The sequence below is a fragment of the Phragmites australis genome, chromosome 10, assembly GCF_958298935.1.
Source record: "Phragmites australis chromosome 10, lpPhrAust1.1, whole genome shotgun sequence".
Classification (NCBI taxonomy): Eukaryota; Viridiplantae; Streptophyta; class Magnoliopsida; order Poales; family Poaceae; genus Phragmites; species Phragmites australis.
Window position 1 is genome coordinate 3489372 of NC_084930.1, and position 14227 is coordinate 3503598.

The window sequence follows — 14227 nt, forward strand, 5'->3', positions numbered from 1 at the left end:
CATGCTTGTTTTTTTCATGAGATATAGTGGGTTGGCTTATTGGGCTCAGTTGGACCATTGCTTTGTCCCGGGTTCCATGGGCCTAGGCCTATAAGGATTGTCTCGTCATACTGTGTGTTAAGCTTTTTTATTTATATATTTTTATTTTTTAATATTTATAAAAATATATATTTATTTTAAAATATTAAACGTCTAGATTACCTTTTGCGTGTTGAAAAGACGATAACAAGATGTCACCTGCTTGTGGAGATTACGGTATAATGATCAAAAATTAAATACCCTAGTTGACATGACGTCCATATCAATATATCACTAACCAATATGTTACACTTTTGCTGTTACGTCTTAGAAAGACGACGGAGCTATGTTGGACTCACTGAAAAAACGATGGAGCTATGTTGAACTCACTAAAAAAGATATTATTTGTTCAACCAGCGACACATATTCCTACACATACACGGCTTGCAAGTGTTGTTGTATGCACGTGCTCTCACATCATGATAATAGTGCCTTTTACTTTAATCTTTGTTAATCACATTCATGCTTTTTAAGAGGTGGAAAAGCTAACTTTGCCATGATCCCTTCCTTACTTATCTGATAATTTTATTGCTACTAAGTTGATGCTAATGGTTCGAATTAATGCAATCGATCCACTCAAGTAAATAAACAGGCGAATTAACAGCATCTTCAAGTTCATTATATGTCCGCACAGGTGAAAAGAAAAGAAACAACACTTACTTAATTCCAACCGAAGCTGGTATATGCTTGTTTAAGAGCAGCATGCAACAACACCTGCAAGTCACATATGTGTAGAAAAAAGTGTCGTTGGTTGAATAAGAATATCTTTTCTAGTGGGTCTTAATAGAGTTTTATCGTCTTTTCAATGAGCGATAAATAAATATGTTATTGTTGGTTGGACGATATATTGACGTAGGCGTCATATTAATTAAAATATTTAATTTCTATCATTATATCACAGGTTTCATAAGATATTGCCGGTTGAATGGATGATAATATATACAGATGGTGGTAACGTAGATATTTAATATTTTAAAATTAGTGTGGATTTTTGCAAATATTAAATATATATATAAATAAAAAATTCCCCCGTGTTCTCCATTTCTTTGCCTCGCATTCGTCCTCGCCTTCGGTTTCGTCTCCTCGGGCGCCGCTTCGTGGAGTCGCCGTCCGTCCGTGAACCATGAGGGAGGGAATGAGCGAAAGAGTTGGAGGCGCGGATGCGTCGGGACCTCCTCCCTTCCGTGGCCCGGCGTACAAGACGAAGCTGTGCAAGCTGTGGAGGACCAGGGGCGGCTGCTCCCGCGCCTCCTGCGGCTTCGCCCATGGCGAGGCCGAGCTCCGGAGGCCCCCTCCCCGTGCCTCGTTCCAGCCTCGCCCTCGACCTGGTATAGACCCAACGTATCTCCTTCCTTCCCTCCACGACCTCATTCTCGATCCGCGCTTAATTGGTCTTTTTAGGGCTTTGCAACGCCTTATTGATTTCTTCGTTATTGTGTTGTACCCAAGATGCGCTCCATATTGTAAGAATCTTACGGCAGATTTAGGTTGTGGATGGCTTCAGTCCTTCTAAGAGAGGAAGGATGTGTTTTTTTAAAGATGCTCCTTTTGTCTGGTCATTGGATCGAGTTGTATCTTCAGATAATGGTTGTTCGTCGGAAACATTGGGAAAAGTGTGAAATTGCTGGCTGTTCAGGGAAGAACAAGAGATGGTAGTGCTGTCTGAAGCGCACGTTTCTGCAGAAACTGTGGATATGTTCTTGTCCCAGGAGCAGAGCTAGTAAACTGGGAAAATTGTTTGAGGAAGTCTAACAACATACAAGAGCACCCTTGGAGGATATACAAGCGGTTGCAATTGTAATAGCTGATCATGTTCCGAGCATTTCTAGTTTCTTCTTGAGGCTGAGAGAACTCTGCACTTCTATAGCGTAATATTATAATGGTTTGGTACCAGAATCATTTCTATCAATTTGTATTTCACCTCCTTGCTTTATGGTGCATATATGATCTACTACCTTTTCTATATAGTACTTGAGTTGAATGCCAGTTTTTGCAGAACTAAAAATTACCAACAAGCCTGATTTTGTTGCAGAAAAAACGTGGCATTCTTGCTGGTTGTTCTATTGATTTTACTACTGTTCGAATTAGCTATCACCTGGGCAAATTTGTTGGTATTGACTGCTTCCAGAGGATGACACGTCCTATTTGTATTGCTGGCCATTTTTAAATTGGCAACCAGTCATTTTATGGTCACTTGAATGCAATCTATTTCAGAAGAACTTAATCTGAGAGATATCATGCAGTTTATCTTCTCAATCAGGTTCATGTTATGGCCAATGTGCTTTAACCTTGTCGTTAGGAGCTTTTGCAACTAACTGATACACACTCTTTGAATGTACTGTGTCAAGTTCTCTTCTTGGGCTTTATTCTTGCCTGTCCTCCCAAACATTATCACAGAACAAGGTGTTTTGACAGTCATATATGGATAACATCTGAAAAAGTGAAATTAAATTTATGGTGACGTTGGTGTTATCGAAGATTGCATGATCAAATTTTGGAGATTCCATCGAATTCACTTCAGATGACTGGTATTCCAAGTGCTGGATCTATTTTAAGTGGTGAATCATGATTCATGATCATGTATTCGGTATCTCCTCTTGCATAGTCGTATTGGCTCTGCTGTTTAATGGTCTACAGGCTACAGGGTTATCCTGGACCCTCTGCTACTTATAGCTAATTGAATAATCATATGGCTCAAGGTTGTGGTAAGCTTAATGGGTTTGTTTGTTGCCTTGCCTCTATGTAGCTCCATCCTACTTTTGTTTTTGACGGCATAATGTTTCTTTCTATAAAACTTCCACCTTACTGACTTGTAGGGAGACGAGACTCCAGTGATCATGACTTTAGAGTCAGGCCTGAGAGAAGACATTCACCCCGTGGGAGGTATTCCACTGAAAGAGATACCAGAGGTCATTCATTTCGTGATCAGAAACCAAGTTCTCAAGATAGGGGTAATTGCTCTCTCTGTGCACACCCGCACCAATAATAAGGTCATTGGTGACACAGTCCATTCTATCTTTTAACTCCTTTGCCCTGAAATTTTACTTGCAGGATCTAGTCATTCAAGATCACCTATTAGGAAGAGGTATGTAGCAATGACTGGGATTCATTTTCAGCATATGGCCTTTGTTCAGTTTGTTGTGCAGTTAATTAACTCTGTTTGTACTAGCTTAAATTTGCCCATTCCATCGGGCTTATAGTCTTTGTTCATATGGCCTCATGACTTAGTTCTTGCTAATTATTGATCACCTTTTTTTGGCATCTATGATAGTTGCGATGCAAAACATATGGTTTGATGTTATGCAATTTACTAGCAGGGGCACATTCATGCTTCTCAGAAATCATTACTAAATTGCAATGTTTGTTTCTTATTTTAGTTAAATATTTCATTAGATCCTATGCTAATTGTCTCCATCATGGCAGCAGCCAGTTTATTTTGTACTTTTGTTTCTCAGGCATTCTTACTGTACAAATTTCATTGTATATTGAGTAAAACTTTTAATGACTTAGACATCAGCCTGGCCCATTTCTGCTGATATTAGTGACCCATGCTTGAAATTGTGACTCTGAATTATTCTCTGGTTTAGTTGTTAATCATTCTTGAGAGGCATATCTTAAGTTGTGTATATTAAGCCTCTACCAATTTAGTTTTTTTAATCTCAAATTTTCCAAGTAGGTTATTGTTTGTTGGACCCTTTATCCTATTGTTTGTACCACAATCTACCATGGAGTCTAATTTCTTATCCATTCCTAACTCTTAGGAGGGGGGCATTTGGGTTGTTTTACCAAAGAGTGTTATATTCTTATGTTAAACATGTGATCTTTGCACATGTCATTCTTGCAATTCGGTAGATTCTGAAATTGCTTATCTTCATGCTTCTGTGTGGATTTTTCAGTGAGAGAAAGCATAGGAAAAGTCCTGATGGTGGAAAAACTGATTCATCAGAAAGTTTCAGAACCTCTGATAATGAAGACAGTGAAAAGGATGAAAGACACTCCAGCAGTGATGAGAAAAAGGATTGTGAACCACAGGTAGGTTTGAACCATACAGTCCATCTCATTAACATAACAGTATACAAGTGGAACTGTCTCCATATTCTTCGAACTGTTAAAAATATTTACATATGCTCTGCAGCCTAAACAAATTCATATGGATGTGGAAGCATTACTTGAAGATAAATCTAAACTGGAGGTCAGTTATGAATCTAGTGCGCGTGTTACATATTGAACTTTTATCAGTAATTCAGCTATTAATATGTTCAGATGCATTGAAAAGCTGATGCCTGGATTTCACCAGTTTGTTGTCTTGGCCAGTCGTTCACTTGGCTGCAATTTATTTTAGTTGTATATACAACTTGGATTGTTTCAAATTTTTATTATTCGTTCTTTCTTAGTTGTAATGATTATGTGGTGGAACTTTTCTGTTGGGGAATTTCAAATTTTCAACTTTACAAGATATTTAATCCATTAAGACAGAATCACAATCACCAACTTTTTCTTGTATAAATTATAGCGCTAACTGCCAAAATCCGATGAGTAGTTCGTTGTGATTGAGCTAATATTGATATGGAATAATGCTTTAAACTGTCATTTTGTACTCGCTTAATAGTTGTGCTTGATGTGTTTCTAATTTTCTTCCCATAATAGCATAATCATTCTTGTTTATATAAAAATATTACACTTTTTAATGTTTCATTGTATCACAGATGATGTTGGAGAAGAAGATTGAAGAAGTGAGCAAACTTTCTAGCATAATAGGTGATCTTGAATCACAATTGGACGAAGTGAAAGAAGATTGCCAAAGGTTTTCTATTTCTTCAACACAGGAGCATGATATTATTATTTTTATATCAGTTGGTGGGTTCTTCAGTCAAGAAAAGGTTCCCAAATATTTGGTATTTATGACACTACTCTTTTGATTCAGGATGACCTCCAAAACAAAGAAAGTCATCAAAGCACATGGGCGTTACATGAAAGCACGGGAGGATTTAAAGAGGCAGGTTTCTCTTTCCTCATATATGAACTATACCTGAATGTCTGTTTTGTCTGAATGAGCACAGCTATTGACACATCAAAGGTATGCAGGTCTCAAGCGCGTTTTGAGAGGTTGGCAGATTTGCTTGCTTCAGACACTTTGAAGCCTTGTACCAAGGAGCAAGGTTCCAGTGGGAATGCCAATGAAGATCAATATAATGCTTTGGAAATGAGCCCAAATGATCGACGACAGAATCATGTTTCAACAGCTAAAAAAAGATCTATTGTCCTCTCAACAAGTGAAGAAACAAAAACTGGTAAAACCTTGATGAGATTTTGGGAGACATCAATTTGATCCACCCCCCCCCCCCCCTCTACGCATTTTGAATGTGTTGTCATCTCATTTTCTGTTAGATGTTGAACTCATTTGTTACAACATGATATATCTCCTGTTCACACACAGTTTTGTCTTGAATATGTGCTCAAACTTTTGTTAGGACCATATGTCTTTTCATGACCAAAGTGTGGTTTCTTTTTCAGGGAAAAAAAGGAGAGAGAGTGATGATGATATTATGATCCCAATGTCTGTGAAATATAGACAAGAAGATGCTCTTGAACCCTTTAACAATAGTAAGGGAAATGGTACACCGAAATCGTTTTCTGCACAGAAGAAATTAGGGGAGGGTGACTACAAAGAGGAAAGAAACATTGTTTCTTTAAGTAATGTTTTTACAAACAGGGTGAGATATCTTTCTTGCAGCAACTCATTTTACGATGGACTGTTTCTCCATCCTTTTGAAGTGCAGTATGATCAGTTGATGCTATTATTTTATTATACAGTTAACAGTTCTCTTTATACCTTTATACCCTTTTATTTCCCTAAGGTTAATGCAATTTTTGTAAATTCTGGTGATTGCTCTTGGAGTCTTGGTCATTTCTTGCTAGAAGTTAGGTAGCATTAGAGGTTTGAAATTTATTTGTTTCCACTTGTCATCAAATCGGGTAACCCATCTAAGTTTAGTTCACTTGGTTAGTTTTATCTGGTGAACAATCTACAGCATATATGCTCATGTAATCTTCCACTTTCTGGTGTTTTGTCCATACAGAGGTATTGAGCTGATACCCAGCCTCGTGCCATGTCAACCCTCATTATTTTGTCTTATGATTTAGTATGCAGATTTTGGTAAATGGTCTCTTAATAACAAGTATATTTATGTATCTTCATAATTTTGAAAGAAATCTGCAGTATTCTTCTACCTGCTGATTGATTTTTGGGGTATTTTGAGTCCTATGCATATCTTTCCCTTTTTTGTCATTCAGATTATGAATATTCCAAAATATCGTGGGCATTATATGGTAATTTTTGTGACTTGTCTGTGTTTATGATTTCTCCCCATGAAAAGTTTTGTTAGTGCCTCTACATTGTTTTCCATACTCTTATCAACATCTTCCTCTATCACCACTTGAAGTGTTTATATTCTAATCCATCATGAATATTAGCTAATTGCTTTGGGTATTATCCTTCAGCAATTCGTCAAACAACAACCTGACATTCTGTGCCGATTTTTTTTGCTTCAGTACAATGGCGAAGATGAGGAGGTCCATGTTGATTAAGCAGATGGTGTTTGTAATTGGACAAAGATTTGAGCTGTATGTAATCACTTGATCAGATGGCGTCGATGTCCAGCAACTTCTGAAACTACTACTTGCATCTTCTAGTATGGTTTATGCTTCGGGCAATAGGAGCTTAACATCTCGGTATATGTTCTTGTGTAGTAATTTCTGGGAAGTCGAATTTCCATGTTGTCAAACAAGTAGGTTCATGATGCTTGCATTTGCTTAAATTTTTACCTTTTTATGTTCCCTGGATTCTTTAAGATGCTACCGATATGTACAACAAACTTATGTGGTACCCTTAACTAGTTTGAGATTTTTGGATTCTTTGTGTAATTGTGTTCCACTACTGCAGTGCTGCTACAGTCTATGATTGACTTGTTCACCGTGGTTTCACTTGGTACGGTGACCTTGACGTAGCCAGGTGTGATTTAAGGTGGGTTTGACTGTCTGAATTCGGACCGATTCTCTTCTAAAACGGCTTGGAGAGCTAAATCCTATAAGTCAAAACGATTCTAGTCGAAAGGCTTGTCTGAAACGGCCTGAATCAGCGAAGCGCCTGTTTAGGCTGTTTGTCCCAGACTGCCCTTCGGTTCCCATCTAACAAGATGCCTCAAAAATCTATATTTCCAATCTCTTTTCTCTATAGGTTTAGACCTTCTAAGAGGCTCTAAAAAAATCTACTAACTTTTGTATAGATTCTATAATCTATATGTAACCCATTTTAACTGATTGAATTTTAAAAACTTGAACATAATTCAAATTAAAATTCATAAAGTGACTGTTTTTGCACATTCCATGAACTTTTAGATCTTTAAAATGATTCCAAAAAATAGGAAAATTTTTGTTAATATGCATCTTAATTAATGGACTACTTTCTAAATTATCTCCAGATGTATGTAAATTGTTGTTATTGCAAAAAAAAAAAACCCCAAAAATAGTATATTAGCAAACGGTAAAATGGTCAATCGCACATCATCCTCTTTTCTAAGAAACTGAAATCAGACAGCTTGCCAAATGATTTCCATATGTGATTCTGATTCACCAGATTAATGTTTCAGAGAGAATCCAAAACTGAAATATTTCTAGGAGAATTTAGATTCTAACCAAACGTACCTTTACTGATATGCTTCCATTAGGGACTGGGGAATTTTTTTCCCTCAAATTTATGTAGGAATTGAATAATCTATTAAATTCATTTATTCCAAACTCCAGATAGGAAGAATAATACGATATTTGGATGTTTTATACTATTATATACATGTTAGATTTCCGCCTAGAAATAAAAAAGAGTTTAATAGGATGGACTTTGCAGGAATTTAAAAAATCACGGGCATTTCCACAAAAAATCCGTAGCGGGCCAGGCATATAAAATCCAATTTACGTTGGTCGGGTGAAAAATGAATACCAGTAGTATGTATTGTAACCACAAAAACACGAATGTGGTAAAATAATTCACATCCAACTATCAAACGGATATATACGGATTCGTTTTTATGATATTGATTCAGATGTAAATATTGATATTAGCCATATCCATATATAATAAAACACATGGATACTAGGTAGCAGACCCAGTATATTCCATTACATCATCGTTTGACACTTTAATTATATAGAAATAGATTGCAATTCACTTCAATGGGAAACCGTGATTTCTTTACACTTTAGTTATGTATGTTGTCAAATATAAATCTATTATAACTCGTGGGGTCTTCAAATAATACTTATTTTTCACGCTCTTGTTATATAAATTTATTCTTTTGGAATTATCGTTAAAATTGTAGGTTATTCACATACAACTGAATTGAGTAGATACTCAGATGTGAATTCAGATTTGAACAATCTAATTCGTATTCACATTTAAGAATATTTGAATCTGTATCCAATTCTTTCCACCCGTGGATCGCGATTAATAGTTGCGATCGAATTTACAAGCAGGCCGTGCGGATCGAGTTGTAATTTCTAAGTGGGCCAATGGAGTCTGCGTGAAACGCTGGGCCCATTAGCCCAGTCCGTCGGCCTACACAAGGCCGACGACCCGCTTGGCGTGGCATCACGATTCACGAGTCCTCTCGGGCCTCCCCTGTTCGCCGCCACCGCCGTCACCGGCACCCCGAGCCCTAGCTCACCTCTCCTCGCCGCAATCCGCCGCCTCATGGACCGACAACAAGCCCAGGACTACGCGGCGGCCGCGGCCATGGCGTACGCGCAGGCTCAGCAGCAACCGCCGCCGCCGCAATACGGCGGGTACCACCCGCAAGCGCAGTACCCGGCGCCCCCCCACCCTTACGCCGCACCGCTCCCGCAGTACGCGCCCGCGCCTTCTCCCTACGCGCGAGCCATGCCGCCCGCCTACCCGCACCTCCCGCAGCACCAGCAGCCGCCTCCCCACTTCACGGCGCACCCGCCGCCGCACGTCATGTCGACGCCGCCGCACCACGCCTACGTGCACCCGCCGCCGCCCTTCGACTCCGCGCCTCCCCCGCCCGCTGCGCCGCCGGCGGACCCGGAGCTCCAGAAGCGCATCGACAAGCTCGTGGAGTACATCGGCAAGAACGGACCGGATTTCGAGGCCATGATCCGGGACAAGCAACACGACAACCCGGACTACGCCTTCGTCTTCGGCGGGGAAGGCCACGCCTACTACAGGTACATGCTCTGGCTCTCGCCGCGCCCCCCGGTGGCGGCGGCGCCGTACCCGCATATGATGCCACCGATGGGGCCAATGATGCGGGGGCCGCCGCCGATGCACCAGCCAGGGTACCCGCCGTTCTACGACGCGCACCAGCAGTTTGCTGCTGCTCACGGCCATGGCGAGTATGAAGCTGCGGCGCAACCCTTCAAGGGACTTTCCGGGCCGCTTCCCACGGATGTCGCTACTGAGCTGCACGACGTGCTTAGCAATCTTAATGGCACCAAGGAATCGATAAAGGGAGCCAAGACGTGGTTTATGCAACGGTTGCCATTTGCGCATGCTCTGGCTGAAGCTCTTAGGGAGAGAGTGTTTGCTTTGGAGGACTCGGAGAGGCAGCTGCACATTATTTTTCTGGTGAACGATATTCTGTTTGAAAGGTATGGCTTGAATTTGACATCTATTTTTTTTAATAGAATTGCGTATCTAAAATGTTGTCTTTTAAGTGAAGTTATTCAATTGATTCATTATTCTTGTGTTCATGTTGATGAGGGTATGAGCAATGGAATGCTTCAACTTTCATGTGACTGAAATACCAGTGCTTTAAGTATTTGCCAATTGGCAAACATTGTTTCATCTTATCAACACTAGTGCTGCATATTTCAAGCATCAAGGCTATTTTTCTCTTCATAATTCACTCAAAAATTAGGGTTGTTTGATGCGATCTTAGTTCACCCCCAATTCATCAAAGACTAGTGTACTTTTTGCAAAGACCCACGTTTGAACAATGGAGGAATGATTGCTCCTTGGCAAATAGAAAGCCTTCGAAAAAGATGACGACAACAGTCTAATGTTTTTTTTACAAAGTACAGAATCAATGGAAATAAAAAACAACCAGCTGAGAGTTCACATAGCTTTGCACTGCTGATGAAAGTGGCACTGCAGAAGTCTCTAAGCATTTATTGGTCCATTGGAAACTTTGCAGTGCAATAAACATAGCAAATAACATCTAGTGAAGTTGTGGTGTGCTTTTCTGAATGATATTTTATTTTAGCTTTTGCTTGCATCCATTTGTTGGGATGATGGATAATCAGATCTTAGTTTCCACATAACATGAGTAAACATTAAAATATAGGATAAGATTAATTTGTTTATACATTAAAATAGGAGGGTCCATGAGGGAAAATAGAAAATTTATGGATACATCAATGTCAACTTGATAACGGAAGTTGTGCTATATGTTGTAAAATGGGCTGGTGTTTCATGATATTGAATATGGATCAAGCTAAGTAGATTGAAATGGTTTAGATCACTTGATATTCTGTTTGATTAGGATATTTAGCACTTGATCTGGAGAAGCTGCTAATGCATGACCCTTGATCAATAAAATGTAGTATCCGAGGGCTTCAAATTGCACATGACATTTAACTATGCATATTTCATGTATAGCTGATGATTTGCTTACCATATTCCTCATGCTACAGCTTACAAAGAAGAACTAATATTCGGGACCTAGACAATGAGGCTCTTGCTTTCAAATCTGTCCTGGGCTCCATGCTTGCTAGGATTTACAGTAATCCTCAGGGCAAAGATGACAACCAGACTCGTGTTGAGAAAATCCTGCAGTTTTGGGGTTCAAAGGAAGTTTATGACCAGGAAACTATCGCTAATCTTGAAAGGGAGATGAAAGGTGGGTTGTCATATCCTTTGGCACCACGACATGTTTCACCAGATCTGTCGACCTTTTCAGGTATCTCCTTTCTCTGCCTCTTCTTCTATCTTTATTTATACCTTTCTGTCTAGGCACTTCTTTTTAATCTCCCTTATCTGAGGGTGCTACCTCTGTTATAGGGCTTTGTTGTATTCTTTGTGTCCTTAACATATGAATTATAAACTGATTACCATTTTGTTCTTCTGATTCGGCAACTCTCATGGCTGCAAGTGTGATATGTTGATTCCCAAAAACTTTATGGGCTGGTAGCTCTGAAATGCATTTGTTGGTATATATCATTACTGATAGTGATTCATATTTTTCTGGATTTCACTCCCTTAAAACCTAGCTGGTCCACCATCATTGCTATGGTTATACAACCTGAAACTTTTATTCACTGCTTGATTACTTTGTATTTCTCAATTAAATCATCCTATCAATTGATTACTTGTACTTCTCAATTAAATTACCCTATCAATTAATTGTCTGGTGTTACTGCATTTCTTTACAGTAGCTTTTAAGATATATTGCTTGGATTTTTTGCTTGTTGGAGTGAACCTAAAAACGGATGGATGTTTTTTCAGGATCAGCGCAGGTGCACTCAAAATGGTCCTCGGAACCTCCAGAGAAGGATAAGACTATCCATCCTGTTTCTGCTCCACCCCAATCTGTGCCACTTGCACAATTTCCAGCAAACCATCTTCCAGCTGGTGTTTACCCTCCTGTAGGTCAAACTACTTTTCCGGGATCTTTGTCAGTGCAACCATCTTTACCTATCTCTGTGCTTCCTCAAAGTGCTGCTCCAGCTACTACAAATGATTCAAATCCACCTCCTTATCCACTCTTCCCCCCTGGCCTCATTCCCGGAATGGTTCGAAAGATGCAAATCGGGAGTGGTGTGCCATACTCTCCCTTGAGCCCACTTGACATCCCCACGGTCATCCCTCCATCGACTGCTCCAGAGTCCGAGATCCTTGAGCGTGTATCGAAGTTCTTCAGGGAGATTGGGGAGGTAAACCCATCAGAAGGTCCAATGAAGCAAAGTAGTGAGGCTGATGATTATGATGACTACGAGAGGGAACTTCCTGCTAGAAAGGGAGGCGCGTGCATTCCTCCCCCGCCTAACCTGCTTGTAAACCCTGAGACAGGGATGCGTGCTGATGGCTCAGTTGATAGCAAACCAGGGTCCAGCCAGCGATTGGGTCTTGGAGCTTCTGCCGATCCAAATGAGGTGAGCCAGTATGATGATGTCTATTCTTCTTACCGTAAGCAGAGGAGCACTACATACCATTCCTCTATCACTGCTCGCTCAACATCTAGGTGAAATTGGCTGGTATATTGGGAGCACCCCTTCTCATCTTCTTTTCTGTTGGTGCGCGATGAAAGTAGATTACATGCGTGGATAGAATTGTCATGTCAAATTGTTGTACAATGCTACTTTGTATTATTGCAAGAAAATGTGAACTACGGCTACTTAAATTTGGGCGTAGTTTGCCAGTCCCAAATTATGTCCGTTCCGGACATGTTGTATGTCTGTTTTTCCTGGATTTGGTTTTCAATGTCTGAAGTCGTGTGTGGGGTTAATATCTGAAGCATTTGAGGATATTTCAGCTGTAGCTCCGTTAGTTCTGTTTAATTATACTTAGTAAATAATTTTCGTTCCGAGATCATATCACCTGGAATTTGAGATCCTGATGATTACAGAACCATGGCCTCGCATGTTGGATATTAAAAATTGCTGGGCCTGATAATGTGATACAGATTCGCCATCTCAAAATTTGCTCGCCCTCTTGTGCGCATTTTCTATTCTTTCCGCTTAACCATCCAAACAATTAAAACTTCTTAGGTTAGCGTAGGCAACTGAGCCAAAAATTTGTGTACTTAAGATCACACTTTCATTTCATGAAGAGAATCGCACCATACAACTGATACAACATCACGTCACAGCAGATGATGGAACATCACATTGCAATTTACAACGCATGTACACGGTTTTTGTTTTTGATTACACTATTGCCTGCGCTACTCTGCTAAGCTCAAGGATGCTCATCTTCCTCGACTGAAATGCAGATTTTCGACGCTGTGTCCATTTTTTTTGCCGAATCAGGACACCCCGAATCAGACTCGGGCCATGTGAGATTCGAGTTGCATTTCACGTCCAAAGTTTCTTTGCAGAATCGGAATCCGATTCCATCATCTTGACCATGTCCAGGTATGGCTCCTGAAATGTGCTGACCAACACAATGAGCAATACGCTGCCAGCATGGGCATACGAAGCAATATAACTACCAATGGCTGCAAATAAGAGTGCATACTTGATGATCACATGGCCTCAGACCGTCCTAGTTCATGAAAAATATCAACATGATACAGGCAACAATGTGCCTTTTCAGTAACCATCAAGTCATCAAAGGCCAAGATCTAAAACCAACGATGGATAGCAACTCAATAGTCATTATCAATAAAAAATTACAACGAACATAAAAAATGTAAAACAGTAAGATGCAAATGTGTCAGATTAAAGTGTTCTCAGCACCCTTAGTAAGGAATCAGACAGGGATAACTGTATTTTACTTGTGTTATCATCATCCACGTCTCTAAACAACAACAAAGAAACAACAAAATAAAAAAGTGTGCAAACGAAATCAGATCAAGAACTGGTTTGAGGTATCTATCAGATCTTCCTATTCAATATGAACGAACTGTCATGAAACGCCACAATCCAAAGAGATTGGGCGCTTTCCCTTTCGAAATTTCGCATCACTTAGACCCCACAAACCCATACGAAAGGGAAAATCAAATCAACATGCAAATATATGTGGCCTTTCCAGGATTGGATTGACACCAAAAACGCCACCAATCAGGATATAACCACACATCGAGAGAATAGAATGTCGCGTCCGAGCCATTATACCGAGAAGAACGAAATCATCCTCCGGAATTGGTAATGGACGCATCTAATTCTAATCTAATCTAAGGATCCAAAAGAACGAAAAATACTGATCTAATCTAAAGATGATATGATGTTGGTCTTCGAGATTTTGAGTTCAGACAGCCAAGGGTTTGGTCTTCAACTACTACCACAAGTAGTAGTATCAGAAACTCTAGTCCACAACAAAATTGCTCATCATCACTCTGAATCTCCAATCAACCATGGCAAAAGAAATTAGAACCAACGATCTAATCTAAGCAAGAAAAAGGCTGAGGAGCGAGAT

At 39.9% G+C, this 14227-nt stretch overlaps 2 protein-coding genes and 4 non-coding genes across 11 annotated transcripts; 2 read left to right on the forward strand and 4 right to left on the reverse strand.

Moving 5' to 3' along the window:
* The first annotated feature begins 1120 nt into the window (after window positions 1-1120).
* LOC133931448 (zinc finger CCCH domain-containing protein 13-like) lies at window positions 1121-6992 on the forward strand. Of its 5 annotated transcripts, none has more exons than XM_062378333.1 (11): window positions 1262-1406; window positions 2111-2783; window positions 2895-3029; window positions 3130-3163; window positions 3975-4110; window positions 4214-4270; window positions 4785-4882; window positions 5003-5074; window positions 5164-5369; window positions 5593-5792; window positions 6631-6992. In XM_062378333.1, exons 2-11 carry the CDS (start codon window positions 2768-2770, stop codon window positions 6664-6666), a joined length of 990 nt encoding a protein of 329 aa, XP_062234317.1. In that variant the 5' UTR covers window positions 1262-1406; window positions 2111-2767; the 3' UTR covers window positions 6667-6992. The 5 variants fall into 5 exon arrangements, with proteins under 5 accessions (XP_062234313.1, XP_062234317.1, XP_062234315.1 ...); XM_062378331.1 differs by having other exon boundaries at window positions 1266-2338; window positions 2427-2783; XM_062378332.1 differs by having other exon boundaries at window positions 1268-1406; window positions 1528-2783.
* A 1742-nt stretch (window positions 6993-8734) lies between these two features.
* LOC133883151 (uncharacterized) lies at window positions 8735-12615 on the forward strand. 2 transcript variants are annotated; one of them, XM_062322372.1, is made up of 3 exons: window positions 8735-9741; window positions 10786-11051; window positions 11597-12615. In XM_062322372.1, the coding sequence occupies exons 1-3, from the start codon at window positions 8825-8827 to the stop codon at window positions 12334-12336; spliced, it is 1923 nt and encodes a 640-aa protein (XP_062178356.1). In that variant the 5' UTR covers window positions 8735-8824; the 3' UTR covers window positions 12337-12615. The 2 variants fall into 2 exon arrangements, with proteins under 2 accessions (XP_062178356.1, XP_062178357.1); XM_062322373.1 differs by having other exon boundaries at window positions 11603-12615.
* Window positions 12616-13341: 726 nt separating this feature from the next.
* On the reverse strand, window positions 13342-13427 carry LOC133883803 (small nucleolar RNA snoR20a). The gene has a single exon (XR_009903007.1). It is a non-coding gene; the product is annotated as a small nucleolar RNA snoR20a (small nucleolar RNA).
* A 91-nt stretch (window positions 13428-13518) lies between these two features.
* Window positions 13519-13609, reverse strand: LOC133883774 (small nucleolar RNA R38). The gene has a single exon (XR_009902983.1). It is a non-coding gene; the product is annotated as a small nucleolar RNA R38 (small nucleolar RNA).
* A 213-nt stretch (window positions 13610-13822) lies between these two features.
* Window positions 13823-13958, reverse strand: LOC133883805 (small nucleolar RNA snoR80). The gene has a single exon (XR_009903009.1). It is a non-coding gene; the product is annotated as a small nucleolar RNA snoR80 (small nucleolar RNA).
* A 93-nt stretch (window positions 13959-14051) lies between these two features.
* On the reverse strand, window positions 14052-14152 carry LOC133883796 (small nucleolar RNA Z157/R69/R10). The gene has a single exon (XR_009903003.1). It is a non-coding gene; the product is annotated as a small nucleolar RNA Z157/R69/R10 (small nucleolar RNA).
* Window positions 14153-14227: the final 75 nt, after the last annotated feature.